Below are 17,455 nucleotides of genomic sequence, written 5' to 3'. Positions count from 1 at the left end.
CCAGTTCTCAAGGGAATGTGATCTCCCCTTAGACTGAGGATTTAATTTTTGTGGTTTTGTTTGTTGTTTTTTTAATCAGAACAGTGCTTGGGAAAACCAGGGACATTAGAAGGCTAAAGCTAGGAATATAAGGTGTTCTGCAATGCAAGAGATGATGTCACCAGGGAAAGATTGTTCCACAATACACTATTTCTGAATGTCCTGCTAAACATTCCTGTGAGTGAAAAATCTGTTCATAATTAGCTGGGCCTAGAACATAACTTTGTTAACATATAAACACAAAGCATTTTCCTATGCTTTTAAGGTACATTGAATTTTCTAGGAACGCAACTGTGAGATAGTAGAAAGTATATGTATTGGTTTCTGCTCACCCACCCCACCCCTCTTCCTGGCACAGAGCTCCTAAAACCCTTGTAGTTTGCTAAGTGATAAGAACACTAGGGCATCTTTTGTTCTAATGAGGCAACTCTGGGTGGGCTCCTGGCTGGCTCCTGGCTGGGTCACCAGAAAAACCAAGCCATGATTAGAAGCTTGGAATTTTCAGCCCTCTCCAGAGCGGGGAGAGGAACTAGAAATGGAGTTAGTAATTAATCATGCCTATACAAGGCATAACAATTGCCTTGTATTGCCTACTAATTCCAATAGTAGGAGGTTCAGAGAGCGTTCAGGTTGGGGGGCACATCCGCTTACCTGGAGGGTGATGCACTCCCAACTTCATGGAGGCAGAAGCTCTGTGCTCAGGATCCTCTCAGACCTTGCCCTATGTGTCTCTTCATCTGTATCCTTTACCATACCCTTTAATAAACTGGTAAACGTGTCCCCCTGCGTTTTGTGAGTTGCTCTAGGAAATAACCAAATCCAAGGGGGAGGAGGTCATGGAAACCTCTGAATTTTAGCCAAGTCAGACAGAAGTTGTGGGTAACCTGGGGACCTACTACTTTCGATTGGCATCTAAAGTTGGGAGCAGTCTTGCGGGACTGAGCCTTTGATCAGTGGGATCTAACACTATCTCCAGGTAAATAGCGTCAGTATTGAGTTAAATTGCAGGACACCCAGTTGGTGTCACAGAATTGTTTGGTGTGGAGGGGGGAGGGGGGACCCACATATTTGGTCATGAGAAGTGTCATAAGTGAAGCGTTCAGTGTAAAAGTAAAGGAGAAAGATACACGGGAAGGAAAAAGCTGAGAGTTTTCCCCCAAACAGTCACTACCCTGAAATTGGAGAGAGATAGTTCTTTGTTTTATTTGCAACTTATCAAGAGCTGTGAAACATTTCAGGAAACAATGTCATGAAAGGCTGTATCAGTTGTAATAGTTTGGATAGCCAAAACTCACTGGAATCAGTCTGCATTTTAGCTCCTGCATTCATGGTGCAAGCATATATATATGCTTGCATATACATATAGGTGCAAGCATCTGAAATCATTATACCTGCTAGTGTAGTCATACCTGAGCATTTACATATTGAAACACATATTATTATAATTTACTGTCTTTATTTTACTTTACATTATAGTTAGGACATTATATTTTATAGTTACGTGGGTAGTTAGGTTAGTTATTATTACTGTGAAACAAATTATCCCAAAACTTAGTGGTTTAAAAAATGAACATTTATCACACAGTTTCTGTGAGGAATCTGGGCACAGTTTAGCTGGATGCCTCTGGCTCAAGGTCCCTTATGTTGCAGTCAGGGTGTTGGTTGGGCCTCAGTCTGATCTGAAGTATTGATGGGGAAGGATCTGCTTCCAAAATCACTCACGTTATTGTCAGCAGGATTCAGCTACTTCAGGTTACATTAAGGGCCTCAGTTCTTCACTGGCTATTGTCAGAGGCCTCCCTCCATTCCTTGCCATGTCAACTTCCTAGGGCAGCTGGCTTCTCTCAGAGCAGGAGAGGGAGAGAACCAGGAAGAACACCCAAGAACACAGTTTTTTTGGTAACCTAACCTTGGAAGTGACATCCCATCATTTTTGCCCTATGCTATTCACTAGAAATCAATAAATGCAGCCCACCCTCAAGAGGAGGGGATTACACAAGGATGAGAATACCAGGAGGCAGACATCATTGGGGGCTATCTGAGAGGCTGCCTACCATAGTAGGTTATATTATTTGTGAATTTCATTTCAGAATAATAAAGGAGACATATTTGTTATTTAAGGAGGTTTGTTGGGTCTGAAAGGGTTGAGAACTGCTATGTTAGGTAGTAATGAAACACTGGTCTTGTCCAGGGAATCAGGTATAAAATATTCACAGTGTCCATTAGCAGGGGAATGGATAGGTAAAACGTGCTGGATGTACACCAAGGTGTACTATACAACAATCACAAGCAATAGACTAGCAACATGGATAGAGCTTAGCAACAGAGCGCTAAATTTAAAAAGTAAGAAATATGAGATCTGTAACAAAAGACCGTTTATGTATATTAAACACATAGACACACAAAAAATACATATTTTACAGGAACATATAAAAAAGGCATAGACATCAAATACATTAGGAAAGTTACAGGGTAGGAGACATAAGAATAGGGATAAAGAGAATGCATAAGATACATAACAGGGCTTCCCTGGTGGCGCAGTGGTTGAGAGCCCGCCTGCCGATGCAGGGGACACGGGTTCGTGCCCCGGTCTGGGAAGATCCCACATGCCGCGGAGTGGCTGGGCCCGTGAGCCATGGCCGCTGAGCATGCGCGTCCAGAGCCTGTGCTCCGCAACGGGAGAGGCCAAAACAGTGAGAGACCCGCGTACCACAAAAAAAAAAAAAAAAATACATAACAAGTGAAGGACTTGGGAAGGGTCAGTTACAATAGTATGGCATGAACTGTGGAGTGTGAATAATTCAACATTCTGAGCCTGAGATCCAAAATGTAAAGGAAAAAAAAATCAGTGTTGTGAGCAGAGCAGAAATAAAGCCCAGAGAGTGAAAAGTCACGGTGTGCTTCTAGAGGATGTTTCAGGTGGGTTTCCAGAGTCAAGTTTGTTGGGTGGAGATGCAGAAAATGAGGCTGGAATGAAACTGGAGTTTGAGTTTGTGAAAGGCCTTGAATATTCTCTTCAGAGACTGAACTTCATTCAAAGTGCAGAGTGCCTGGGAGGTCTTTAAGCAGAAGAGTCACATGACCCATCTTTAAAATAAAAAATCACTTCAGCAGGGAGACCACCTAAGATGAGAGCTGATTAGAACATGAATTAAGACGAAGGAATTTTAGGAGCAGAAATCACAGGACTTTGTGTCTGAATGAATCTGAGAGCTATGGAGAGAGAGGTTTATATCCAGATGGAATGCTATTAATATGAATTGGAAAGTAAAATGGAAAAGCAACTGGGGAGGGAAGGAAATGAGTTCAGTCTGAGTGTGAGAGTCTAGAGGTGTCCTGTAGACAGATGGAGGTGCAGGTCTGGAAATCCAGAGAAATCAGGACTAGAGAAAATGGCATGGGAGACATCAACGCGGGGGCAATAGTTTAAACGCTGCACAGAAACAAAAGTGAGAGAAGGGAGGCAACGGGCAGATCCTCAGAAACAGTACATCACGGGACAGAGAGAGAAGAAATGGTCCAAGAGGCAGAAAAAGATAAAAGAAGAAAAATGAAGAGGAAGTGAGGGAGGAGGAAGGGAAGAATATACAGTTGACTCTTGAACAACATAGGTTTGAACTGTGTAGGTCCACTTATATATGGATTTTTCTCAATAAATACCTACTACAATAAGTTACTTTTCAGCTTTCAATTATTCATGCAACAAATATTTATCAAGCACCTGAACAGCACTTACTATGGGACTGTTGATAAAATGATAACATAAATACACAGTTCAGGGTTCATGAACCTTACAATGTAGCAGGGAGACATGAATAAAATAGATATTGTATGCTTTGGAAGATTATGATGGGGAAAGGGGACCCAAGAAGGTCAGAGAAGACTTCCTTGTGCAAATAACATTTGAGCTGAGACCTGAGAGATGAATGGAGTTAGGCAGTGAAAGAGGAAGGGGAAAGTGGGCTGTGCCCCAAACTTATACCATCTTCAAGCCTATGGTGACACTACTCCTTTCCCACTAGGATACCTTTCTTTTCTGTTGAAATGCTACATGCCTTTCAGGCCCAGCTACAATGTCTGCCCCTCCATCAAGCCTTCCCTGAGTGCTCCAGCTGAAAGCACTTTCTCTCTTACACTCCCACCAGCACTTACTTTTCATTTTCCTTCAACACTTCTTTCTAATGTATTTTCTGATTACTTATACACACAGCTTGTCTCATACACTAAATCTTAAAACTTACTAAGAAAAGAGTCTGTTTCTTATTCACCTTTGAGCTCCCAAAGGCTAGCACATTCCTCAGACTCCCGGAACAAATATTTGTAGCATAAATTAATGCTTGTTTGACATCCCTTTTCAAATATGTTGTAATTCAATGAAGCTATTGTTGCAAGCTGTGCCTTTGGGACTGAACTTACTCTTTGGTTAAACCACAATCCCATAGTCATGGTCCCCATGACTGATTAGTGTTTGCCACAGGGACTGCAACAACCCTAACAAACGGGCAACTGTTCTTCACTGACAGGCGTTTGGCAACAACTGCCCGTCCTCCAGTGGAGGCTGAAATGAACTGAGGAAGGACTGTCTGAATTGAGTCCCCATGCAGTGGGGCTCTATTTATCCCTTGCATTTGGGCTGTGAGAGACAGTGACCCAGGCTTTGGCGTGAGGCTTTGGGGCTTTTCAGGACAACAGAAACACTAATGCTTGGAACAAAATCGTCAAAGATCAATATCAATGGACAGAATCCTAATTTGAGGCAGTGTGATAACAAGGGGAAGGGAGCTTTGAAGTCAGACAGACTAGCTCTGTGATCTCACCCATGTGCCTTCTTTGAGCCTCAGATTTCTCACCAAAAAACCATTCTGCAAAACAGTTGTGAAGATCAAAGATAATGTCTTTACACATACAATGCCTGTGCTCTACTAAAATGTGTTTATTCATCTATCTTCCCCAATATAGTTTGTACCCTGAGGTCAGGGACTCGTTTTTTGCCTCTACGCCTGCAAAATTTAGCAAAGTGTGTAAATATTTTTTAAACAAATGAACAACAACAGTGATAGCTAAGATTTATGGAGCACTTACTTCATGCCAGATATTGTTGTAAATAGTAATTTATTTAATCCTTCAACAACCCTACAAAGGAGCAACCATTATGACTCAATTTTACAGAAAGAAAGCAAAATATAATTTTAAAAAATATGAAATTCTTGGTATAACTAATTTTGAAATAAAAATCTGGTGAGATTCACTTTAATCAATAAAAAAGGTAAAAAAAAAATTTTTTTTTTTTGGCCACGGCATCCGGCTCCCCTCGCCCTTGGCGGTGAAAGCGCAGAGTCCTAACCACTGGACCGCCAGGGAATTCCTGGTAAAATACTTTTTAAAACCTGGAAATGAAAAAATACGGTGGAAGGAGAAAGAAGGAAGGAAGTAAATGTAAGAATGGGAAGAAAGAGTAGGAAGAAGAAAGAGAGATAGACACATGGAAAAAGAAGAAACAGTAAGATACTGTGGACTATCACTGTCCTTTGAAATAATAAGTAGACAACTAATTACTCTTCCCAGTTCTTCAACTGTGATATCTTTATTCTTAAACTCCGAGAGTGACAGGGGACGAAAGACTTATCTTTCAGAGCATGACACAATTGGAGTGGTTTCCATCCAGTGAAAAGACGAGGAGACAAAGTTATCTCCAAAAGAGGAGGGCATGAGCAAAATGTGAAAGTAAAGAGTACATTTGAAGAACACTGAACAGTGTTTTCGCAGCTGAAGCTTGAAGTCTGCCTATGGGAACAGTGAAAAATTCTGCTGGAAGGCCTTGAATAGCAGGGTAAGGAGTTAAACATATGTTCAGCAGACAGTCGCTGCTGTTAAAGGAAACAGCAGTTGTGGTCTGGAGCAAAATGTTTTAGTTCTGAGTTCAGAAGACCAGAATTATTGTTCAAGTCTGATACTGGTTAGTCCTTACCCTAAACCTTAGATTACCTCTAAAATAGGGGTGATAAGGCAGTTGTAAGGATTAAATAAGATATTATGACAAGGTGTGTTCATTTTACAAAGTAAAAATGTTATAGAAAAGTAAGTTTTCACTGGACTTCCCCGGTGGCGCAGTGGTTAAGAATCCACCTGCCAGTGGTTGGGAGTCCGCCTGCCAATGCAGGGGACACGGGTTCGTGCCCCGGTCCGGGAAGATCCCACATGCAGCAGAGCGGCTGGGCCCGTGAGCCATGGCCGCTGAGCCTGCGCGTCCGGAGCCTGTGCTCTGCAATGGGAGAGGCCACAACAGTGAGAGGCCCGCGTACCGCAAAAAAAAAAAAAAAAAAAGAATCCACCTGCCAATGCAGGGGACACCAGTTCGATCCCTGGTCTGGGAAGATACCACATGCTGCAGAGCAACTAAGCTCGCAAGCCACAGCTACTGAGCCTGTGCTCTAGAGCCTGTGCTCTAGAGCCCGTGCTCTGCAACGAGAAGCCACCGCAATGAGAAGGCCACATACTGCAACAAAGAGTCGCTACCCCCCCTCACTGCAACTAGAGAGAAAAGCCCCCACGCAGCAACGAATACCCAATGCAACCAAAAAATAGAAGAAATAAAACAATGAATAAATTGAGGCATAATTCAGTTTAAAAGAATAAGTTTTCACTGTTGTGAGGATTTAATTGATGCTTGAAGACTGAAATGGTAAAATTACAAAGTGATGGATGTAGAAATGAAAAGGGGGCAATTGGAACAACATTTTGGAAAAAAAGGAGTTAATCGATTCGAAGATAATTTACAAATTCTAAATTCAGTGATTAGGGGAAAAGGACTATTAACCATAGAAACAGGGAAATCAGAAGGGGGTGAGTTTTGTTTTAAACATTTCAAATGTCAGAAGAACATCTGCTAGGAAAGTAGGACTGGAGCTTGGGTAGGACATCAACTTAAGACCTCTGCACGGGGAATTCCCTGGCGGTCCAGTGGTTAGGAGTCCGCCCTTTCACTGCGGAGGGCTCGGCCACTTCGCCAAAAACAAAACCAAAACAAAACTCTTCGTAGAGGTGGTAGTTGAAGCCAGGGGACATGATAGGTCACCAAGTAAGGGTTAATAATGAGAAAAAGTGGGTGAGGGTATCTTAGGAACGTCTATGTTTACGTGGAAAAAGAGCCTGGGTAAAGAGAACAACGAAGTGCGGGTCAGGGAGGATAGCACAGTTCCACAGTATGTAAGAAAGGAGAATTTTTTTAGATGAAGATGAGCTACATGATTCAGTCTAAATTAGGGAACATGAATTTGTTTAGGACCTGGTTAGAGTATCTTGGGGCTTTTATCCAGCTTCGGTGCAGGGAACTAACAGTTGCCAGTGATGATACTAGTGCTGATACTGTTTTAGATAACTATTGATGAAAAGTTCAAAGGCAAAGACAATTAGGGATTTTTTATTGTCTTGTGTTTTTTTTGAGTAGTCCTTAGCAGTTCTTTTGGGCAGGGAGATTCGTCTGTGTATGTATTTGCACACATTTATTTGCTTTGTCTTATTTTGTCCTGTATGTCTTCCCTGGTTTTTTGTTTGTTTCTGCATTTAAGCACATTTTCACAAGGAGTCTGTCCTGCATCAGACTTTTGTTGGCTTGCCTTTCTACTCCAGCTCCTAGGAGGCTTTGGTAGCTTTTCTTCTGCGTAACCAAGCAGGCCACAGCCAGCAGATGGCACTATAGCAAGAGGGGCAGAGGGTCCCTTTAGGACCTGACAACAACTGCGGACTAGTAACTTTAGTTTCAGCCTCGGACAACTCAGTTGCACTTTAGCCCGGACTCTAATAAAGCAGGTCAAGCTGTGTGCAATTAAGAATTTCAATGTACAAAATGGGATCTGCGGCTTTGTCTCCTCCATCCTGGGCCACCATTAAACTGAAAGTATCGTTAAGCTGTGAAAGTGTTGTGAGAAGGGCTGTCCCAATATCGCCGTTTCCTAGTTAAAGTGGCCGAGGTGACTCCACTTTAACTAAATACAGGAGCCAGTCGAGACTATCCTGATAGTTTAAAGAAAAATTCATACAAATAGGCAATTACCTAAGCGTTTCCCGACAACGTGTAGCTTTAGCATATGAAATTTGCAACTTGTTTTTGTTACAGTGTTCCTAATTTCATTTGAAAGTTCAGACACAGACTCACTATCCAGATTTCCATAAGGAGTAAGAAAGATCCGCTGCGGTTCCGGAGGCCGCAGGGACGGCCTCTAGACCCCTATTGTCCGGGTTCTCTTACGTGGAAGCTTGAGACGGAGGCCTCTGTTGCAGGTGGGCTGCTCCTTACAGACACACCAAACGCACACACACAAACAGAGCAGCCGCCATAGCGGAAAACAAAGTGCAAAACTGCAAGCCTTGGACTTCACTGGTGGCGCAGTGGTTAAGAATCTGCCTGCCAATGCAAAGGACATGGGTTCGAGCCCTGGTCCGGGAAGATCCCACATGCCGCGCGCGGAGCAACTAAGCCCATGCTCAACAACTACTGAGCCTGTGTGCCACAACTACTGAAGCCCGTGTGCCTAGAGCCTGTGCTCCACAGCAAGAGAAGCCACCGCAGTGAGAAGCCCACGCACTGCAGCGAAGAGTAGCCCCCATTCACCACAACTAGAGAAAGCCTGTGCACAGCAACGAAGACCCAACCAGCCATAAATAAATAAAATAAATTTATTTTAAAAAAAAACAAAATTGCAAGCCTTTACCTTTTCAAACACAACTCGAGCAGGTCAGGTTACACCCCAACACTAACTAAAGGGGCACCCAGAAAAGATTGGTTACCATGGCCACGTAGGAAGCCTCCCGGATAGCTTTCTTAGCTTTTTTCTTACACACACCTACTCACGCGAGCTCCACCCACGCAGGTCCCTAGCTCGGCAATCTGCTAGCCACGCCTGATTGCGTTCTGCGCTCGTCTCTCTGACCTTGCACCTGCGTACTACGGCGCCTGCCCGTCGCCGCGGCCCGGATCGGGAAGTGTCAAGCGGGAGCTGGGTTCCCCCGCCTTTGCCGCTATCACCGCTGACCCCGGACCCCAGCTCCAGGCCCGGGCCCAGCCGCCATGACGAACGGTGAGAACTAATGACCAGAGCCGAGGATGGGAGTGCAGTACGAGTGGAAACCTGGCGGGCGGAGCCGGGACTGACGTGGCCGTTCTCCCCGCCCCCTCCCAGCCCAGTCCCCCTTTGGCCTCTCGGTTCCCCAACTCCTGTCCCCTATACTCCTCCGGGGGTTCCACCGTTCCGTGCCCGTATAGAACCCCCAGTGCCTCTTGTGCCCACACCCGTAGTTCTTGGCTCCCACACTGTGCCCTTCTCCCTTCCTAGAAGTTCGTTCTGACCCTTACAAGCCACTTCGAAAGGCCAGTCCCGGTTGAACTATTGCTTTAGCACCAGGAAAGAGAGGATCCTCCTCACAGCCCTCTGTGTTCTCAAACTTTTGGATAGTAGGCTCGTTGGGATGACCGATAAATCACACAGGATTTTAAACCCCATACTCTTAGGGGGGCGGGGGTGAATGTAGATCCTAAAAAAAAAAGTTTTCCTGTTTTGTTAAAATGTCGGGAAGCTTTCTCGTATTTGATTCTAAAGTCTTGCCTGGGCGATCCCATCTGGAGACCGTGGCTAGTGTTACAGGGGTTGGATTTAGACACTGCCTTTTCTAAAGATGTGGCAGTTGCCACCCTGTTTATCTGACCTAATTTTCCAGGCGTCTTCAAACACTTTATGGACATGATTTCTGAATTCCAGGAAAGGGCAGGAAATGATGACTTTGTGGTCTTTAGAGTCGATCTTACAGGAAAAAAGATGACAAGACCTCTTAGGTAGTATGATTTGAAGGGCATAGAACAGCATTTCTCAAAAGTACCTTCTTCATAAGCCTGGTACTAAAGTTTCAAATTTCACTTCCTTGTGACTTTTGGCTTTGCAAAAACTTACGGGAGAAAAGACTAGCACGTATTGTTCATCATAAAACTTGGTGTATGTGTTAATTTACTGGACCCTTTCCTGTGTGACATCTAGTTGTGAGATAGATTTACTGGAGGGAGAGAGGGAGATGGAGTGACCCAGAACTGGCAGATGCCAGTTGTGTAAAATATCCTTTTGGAGCTTCCTGGGCAGTCAGAGGTCTGAGGTTAGTAGGCACAGTACAAGAAGGGACATCACCCGGAGAAAGAAATAATCTGAACTGAGAAATAAGAGAGCAGTTGGACACATAGTAATTAATAAATAAGTTTTAGTCATCCTTTCCCCTTTTGTGGTCTGATTTTTTTTTCTACTTAGGTGATTCTTTGCGCTTACAAGACATAGCTTGGTTTACAAGTGTAAGAAATACAGCTAATTGTTCAAAGCTTTTTTCCCCCACAATTGTTCCACCTTGTCGAAGCCTCAGATCTTTTATTGCTTGTTTGTTTTCAAGAATCTGTTAACTCAGGCAGAAATTTGGTTTGTAAGTAGAGTATCATGCGTGAAGTGTAAGATAAGCATAGGAAAATTGTAGTCATATGGATTCTAACTCTTGCAATTTCCATTAAGCTTTACTTTTGCCTTAACATATTCTTCACCAACAGATGCAGATCTGAGAGACTTGGCCAAATATCTACCTCTCCTTTATCACATGAGTGATTTATAGGAAGAACATGTTTCATTCTCTCAGCTCAGGCTCGAAGGATTCTTATGCCTCTCTCAACCTAATGCCAACACTGGCCATTCCTTGTAGGCTGATTCCACATAAAGTGTTGCACTCTTCTCAGAATTGATACTTCTTGAAAGGAGAGGGAAGGGGGCAGTGAAATCTTTGTAAGGGGATTGTCTACAAGTGATTTGGGGGAACAGAAAGGTAACCTTGTTAGTCCCAGGACCTTGGCTTCCTCTTGTCAGGGCTGGCACTGCAGTTGAGATTATCATCTTGATATTTTATCACATTCTGTTCTCCAGGGGGATCGCCTGTCCCAAACTGGATTAGCACCAAAGGTTTTTTTCTCTTTCTGTAACAGTGTACTCCTTGGATGGGATTCTGGTGTTTGGTTTGCTCTTTGTTTGCACCTGTGCCTACTTCAAGAAAGTACCTCGTCTCAAAAGCTGGCTGCTCTCAGAGAAGAAGGGAGTTTGGGGTGTGTTTTACAAAGGTAAGATCATATCTGTTCAGGGAGAGGAGATTGCCATCTCTGGACAGTGAGGTGCTGCAAGGTGGGGGTGGGATAGGCTGGAATTGTATGTGGTTCAACTTTTACATAATTGTTTATTTTAGCTCCAAGGTAATTTTAGTATTCTCCATGGAGTAAAACTATATAAATTAAACAATTTTAATTGGACTAGAGTTGTTGGAAGGAATATTTTCCCAGTGAAAATTTTTTTTCTGAATTTCTGGAAAGAATTTATTGGAGTCTCTTTTAAGTGTTGATTTTATTAACTCAGATGCTTTTTTACTTTTTATTTTGGGCATCTTCATCTGGAATCCTACTTACCTAGATCTTTTTTCAAAATAAGGCAAAATATAAACTAACAGTATATTCATCTAGAACCTAGGGCTTAAGGGTAGTATTTAAATACATTCCTGGGTGGGTTCTTGAGACCCTTGATAGGTCTTGTCGTCTGTGACTAGAGATTTCAAATCTTGAAAGTGAGGACTTATATGAGGGGCAGGGTTTGACTTCTTTTCTCGTTTTATTTTTTCCTGCTAGCTGCTGTGATTGGAACTAGGCTGCATGCTGCTGTAGCAATCGCCTGCGTTGTAATGGCCTTCTACGTCCTGTTTATAAAATGAATTCCAAAGCATCCATTTCATCAACTGCCAACCAAGGGGACGAAGGTGAAGAGCCTGTCAGGAGCCTGGGCCCAGCATAGGAGAGTTCAGCTAAAATCATCAAAGTCCCCAGGATGACACCACAGCATCTGCCCCTACCTTATGTGGGGAAAACTCCTCGTGGTTACAAACATTATTTATGCTTCAGGGGACTACAGAAAGCCAGCTTCCTTTGACCTGTGTGTAAATCAGTCCTCAGCAGAGAGCATATAATGTCCAGATGAATTACACCCCTCAGTGATACGATTACATACCTCCTGCTTAAAAATCTGTCACCTATTTTGTGCTTCAGCCCCTCACCAGGAACTTTTCACACTGAGGCTCATTAGGGGAGGATATAAGCTGTATTCAAACTTCTTGGAAGGAGAGATAATTTTCAAGACTTGACTTTTTTTTTAGTGTTTGATTTGGATTTGGCAAATTGCAGGGGGCTGGGAGGCTGGGGTGGGGAGGCTGGGTGGGAAATAGGAGTTAAACAATGCCAAGGAATTTTTTGGCTTTGGAAATTTATCTTTCATATACCCATCTGGGAACATAAGAGAGAGGCATGATCCTCGTTGCAAAAAGAGAACAGACGAAATAGCTGTGCTGTGTGCTGGTAGCCAGAGAGTTTTGCCAAGAGAATCTGGGCCTACATAAGATTTGGAAATTGTCTGTGATGAGACCAGAAAGGAGTAACTTAGACAAGAAACAATGTTCTATTCACCAGTATTCCCAAAAGGAAACTTCACCCCCTCAAATGGTATATTGAAACTGTTGCTATTTTCCTAAAGCTTTTTAAATATTTTCTAAATTACTGAGTGCTAAATACTGTTACTCAGTTTTAAATGCCACCACTAGGGGAAAGAGAAACTATTGAAGAAATAATTTGCAGTTGGGGCAGAAGAAATAAATAAATCTAGTATATTAATTCATATACTAGTAAAGTCATCTAGAATTTATTGTGATGTTAGATGGAAGTTCTGTCATGTTAACCAACATACAAACTTATTCTTTGTTTAAATCTGGGTTATGGCAATTTTCAGTCGATTACTTGTGTTTCTTGGCCCACTTTTAATTTTCTTCATATTGTAGTATTTAGCTGTCTCTTGGAAATTATAAGAACATGGGAAATTTGAATGAGAGAAGTTGATGGCATTCATAGGCATGTTTGGACAGTTCATAGAATCCATGAATAAAATGAGAGTGTTTTCTAAAGTAAAGGAAAGCAGAGGTTCGCAATTGAGATTGATGGGCTTTTCCATGGAGTATGGGAACTCCTGAACAAATCATTTTAGATGACTCTACATTTGAAGTGAAGACTTCTCCATTCCCTCCTCCTTTTATCTGCAAAAGGATCAACTGTTGCATTTCTGAAGCCTAGAACTTCTCTATTAAAAAAAAAAAAAAAGAATTGGTCTAAAATTAAGTTATTGTAAAGAGCAAGCAGAGACATAGGTCTACCAGTGGAATTATTCACTAAAGTAAACTTGACTGTGGACAAGTTGGCTGTGGTTGACCCCAGTGTGGCAGTAAATTGTCTTTTGTCTTATTCCAAAAGAACAAAAGCTGCTAGGAGGTTTAGGTTCTGAAACATTCAGTTTAGTGCTTTGATGGTTCCTAGAAGTATAGAAAGTCATCAAGTAAACACTACATGTCTAATCATCTCAGAGTTATGGCTGTTGTCTCTTCAGGAATTGGTCCACAGGGTAAATTTCAATGATTCATAGTCATTTCTGAGGATCTTTCACACAAGAGAAAGGAAAGCTAGTGGAACAGAAAGAAGAGTTACACCTTGTGGGTGTGAGTTTGGAACCTGTTGGCCAACGGGAATGTCACTCTCTGGAAATACAGGTTCAGCATGTTTTGCACTTGTTATTTTGTAGCTTTAATGACTTTTGTTTCCTAATAGGGCTAATATCTCTAAGCTTGGTGTTTAGAGCTTCTTCATATTTTAAACTAGTCCCATTTCACAGTTCAGATCAATTTTTACAGCCTCCTGGGTGGGTCATCTTGACCTAAGCTCTTGAACTGTTATATTTTGAGATGTTTTCATACCAGAATGTACCAAAAAGTACACAGAGTGAAGGTAATTTACAGCAAGAAACAAATACACAGCTTATTTCATTTCTTGACTTTAGATAAGCAGAAACTTGTTTAATTCATCACTTTGGTTGATGTGTCATATATTTTTGACTGAAAATTGTAGGAAGTTGTTCCTCTAAGGGAGTCTTTTAGGGGTGGAAGAAGGGGGATAGCAGTATTGCCTCAGATTCAAACTGGCGTCACCATAAACCCTGTATGCCAGGGTGGAATGAAGTCAGCTTTTTATAGTTGAAATAAGACTTTTTATTCACCATTGTCTGCACAAATCCTTGAAAATAAAGTTTCTTTCCCTACTGTTTTTGTCCATTTTGTCACATGCATGCTGAATTATTGAACTTTGTTCAATATTCCCCTGGGTTCTGCCCATAGTATACCTTTTTAGTTTATATTAGTGAATATCATCAATCCTGTTAACCCCTTGTGATGGTCACTGAATGTATGATATATGTATGATATAGTTCAGAATCTATGAGGGTATAGCTTTCTCCTTTGAGGGAACTAATTTTATATATATATATATATATATATATATATATATACATTTTGAGGTGTATTAAACAATGTAGATAACATTCTCCAACCCTACTACTGCTATTAAAAGTATCAACTGCCATTACAAGCCATAAACTTCTTCAGTGAAATGAGGTTATCAGGTTACCCAGCCACATACCTAGAAAATCCTTGGGCTTCTGGTACATACAATGGACACTTTTCCCCAATTTGTTTATTCCAAGTACATGGTGGGACTGGCACAAGTACAAATGATAACAAAATTCTGATTTGTTTTCCCCCCTCACATATGTATTTCTTGAAAAAGGAAAAAGAAGGAACTGAGACATTCAAATTGTGCTTTGTGATGTGAAAGGAGCTAATTCTAACTTACATAATTGTTCCTTTTTTTTTTTTCTTACACTCATTCTTGAAAGATTTATTTTAGCGGATATGAAAGTAAATGAAGATTCAGCAATATGACTGCGACAGCAAGTTCTAGGTAGCAAGAGGGCTCTGTGGGGACAGGGATATGTCTTCCTACCTTTACTTATACTACTACCTAGTGTATATTAGGTAGTATATTAGTAGTATATATAGTTACTATATTCTAACTACCTAGTCCTTGGACTTAAGTAATCTATTCTCACCTTTCCCTTTGGTAAAATGATGTTTGCCTTCTCCCATGGGAGAAGGAGCTCCTAGGGAAGCTGATGTTAGTAATGACCAGAATTTGCCTTCTCCCTGGGAAAGAAATCATTCACCTAGAGGTCTCTTGAGATTGAATCATCTTATATCCAGAACTTGGATCAAAGATCAAAGAAAAACTACAGATATGGATATAAATGTGTAGCTGCACAGCGATCCAAGGACAATCACGATTCAGTATTGTGGGAATTTGTCCCGCCTTTACCTGGGCCCTTGGTTCCCCTCCGAGCCACGTGGGGGCGGGAAAGTGCGCACTCGGCGAGGGCCTGTGCTCGGTTGTTCCTCCCAGAACCTTCCGGGGCGGAGGAGGGGCGGAGGGCTTTAAAGGAGCTTGCGTACTTCCGCCCTTTCACCGGAGGGAGAGCGGCATGGGGTGAGGTTGGTCAGAGGTGTGGCGAGGTGTGTGGAAGGCGCCTGCGGGCTGAGTGTGTGAGTGGACGCGAGAATGTGTGAGTGCGCGCGTGGTGCGTGCAAGGCGAGTGCGTGCGCCCGCCCCCGTGCCCCTCCCCCCGCCTACACCTTGATCTTATTTGATCGGGTTGTGACTCCAGCCCCGCCGGACCAACCCGAAATGAAAAGCTCCCCTCCTGCGAAGCCCCTTCCTCGGGGCGCTGTGCAGCGAGGCCCCTTGGGCGGTGGCAACGCCGCGGTCCCGGAGGTCCCGGAGCTGGTCCTACGAGGCCCGGCGCTCAGAAATGATGAATTGATCAGATAGACGAGGCTGGGCTTGTCCTGGGCCACTGATTATCGAGGCGATTCTGATCTGAGCCCGGGCCCAGTGTACGGCCGCCCGTGGCGTTGAGGCTAACGTGTCAATGGTCGGCTGCGGGCCCCGGGCGCGGGCGGAGGTAGAATGAGCCGTCGCCTCGCCCGCGGGAGCGGGAGCGGGAGCTGAAAGGATATGGAGGCCTTGTTCCCCGCTGCAGTTTCCTTTTGTAGCCGCCTCCCTTTTTTTCTTTAGACCCGACTTGTCATAATGACTCTTTTGTATGGTACCAACACTGGTGCCCCCGGTCTAAAGGCATTATACAGCGCCTGCCGCGAAGGGATATATGTATATATGCATGTCTGTATACGTGTATATATCTGTAAGAGAACTTGGAGACCTTATAAGAATTCAGATTCCAGGGACCCGCACCGGATTTACTGAATTAGAATTAGCGGGGGGGGGGGGGTCTAGGAATCTATATTATTTAAAACCTCCATGCATGGATCGCAGTAATAAATTTTTTGATGTTCAGTATCAACCCACATGAGGTGATTATCCCAGAAAGTCACCCACTCTGCCACTTTCAGCTATTCTAAATAAAGAGAACTGAAAATATTGCCACTTGGCAGCGAACACTATGAACCGACTGGAGTATCTCGGTGGAAGAGGGGCTGTAATAGTTTGGTGGTATTGACCCTGCACCTGAGTACCAGGAAGAAGCCCTTTCATATCTGATTTATTCAACAATGCATATGCTGTCCAATCTTAGAAATGGGAACTTAACGTACAATATTCTAAAAGGTCTGCCATTTCTTGCTCATTTTAACAGCAGGCTCCTGTGAGTGGCTTGTAATTTTAGAAACCACATTACTGTATCAGTTTTTAGGTACCTTCAGACCCTGGGATCAGGTTGTTGAACGCTGTTTCCAAGAATAGGGGGCTATATATCACAGCACAAATCAAGGCAAAGAAAAGAGAATTGACTCCCAGGCAAGGAGACAGTAGCAGAGTTAAGAGAATGAATAATGGCAAGGAGCCAGGGAGATGGAGCCCTCATGGAAAAGTAGAGCTCAGCAGATGACTAAATCCAGAAGGTCTGAAATCTGTTAAGCGTGACCTCAGCCTAAGTGTTAATGCCACAAAGAGCTACTAAAATTAGTGTTTGTAAGCTCAAGAGAATGGACTATGTCCATTCTTGCTTTCCCAACACTTAGCTCAGTACCTGACACATAAAAGTTTGCAAGAGGGGCTTCCTTGGTGGCGCAGTGGTTGAGAGTCCGCCTGCCGATGCAGGGGACACGGGTTCGTGCCCCGGTCTGGGAGGATCCCACGTGCCGCGGGGCGGCTGGGCCCAGTGAGCCATGGCCGCTGAGCCTGAGCGTCCGGAGCCTGTGCTCCGCAACGGGAGGGGCCACAACAGTGAGAGGCCCACATACCGCAAAAAAAAAAAAAAAATGTTTGCAAGACATGTTGAATGGATATGGTTGGAATGACTCCAGTTCACAAAACGTGAATACCTGTCTTCTGCTAAAAACAGTGCTATTCTGTCCTAATATCCGTATCTTTTCAGCAAGATGACTTTCCGAGTTGCAAATATGCCCAACAGGATTAGTT

The 17,455-nt window shown here is 43.2% G+C and overlaps 1 protein-coding gene and 1 non-coding gene across 2 annotated transcripts; both read left to right on the top strand.

Annotated features, from left to right (window-relative positions):
* Window positions 1-8,998: 8,998 nt before the first annotated feature.
* TMEM167B (transmembrane protein 167B) lies at window positions 8,999-13,330 on the top strand. Its single transcript, XM_029231085.1, has 3 exons — window positions 8,999-9,116; window positions 11,042-11,173; window positions 11,729-13,330. Exons 1-3 carry the CDS (start codon window positions 9,107-9,109, stop codon window positions 11,809-11,811), a joined length of 225 nt encoding a protein of 74 aa, XP_029086918.1. The 5' UTR covers window positions 8,999-9,106; the 3' UTR covers window positions 11,812-13,330.
* A 2,149-nt stretch (window positions 13,331-15,479) lies between these two features.
* Window positions 15,480-15,899, top strand: LOC114900179. The gene has a single exon (XR_003794791.1).
* Window positions 15,900-17,455: the final 1,556 nt, after the last annotated feature.

Source organism: Monodon monoceros, unplaced genomic scaffold (genome assembly GCF_005190385.1).
Source record: "Monodon monoceros isolate NGI ecotype Baffin Bay Population unplaced genomic scaffold, NGI_Narwhal_1 Super_Scaffold_18, whole genome shotgun sequence".
NCBI lineage: Eukaryota > Metazoa > Chordata > Mammalia > Artiodactyla > Monodontidae > Monodon > Monodon monoceros.
The sequence above is the reverse complement of the archived record's forward strand: the minus strand, read 5'-3'. Positions and strand labels throughout refer to the sequence as shown.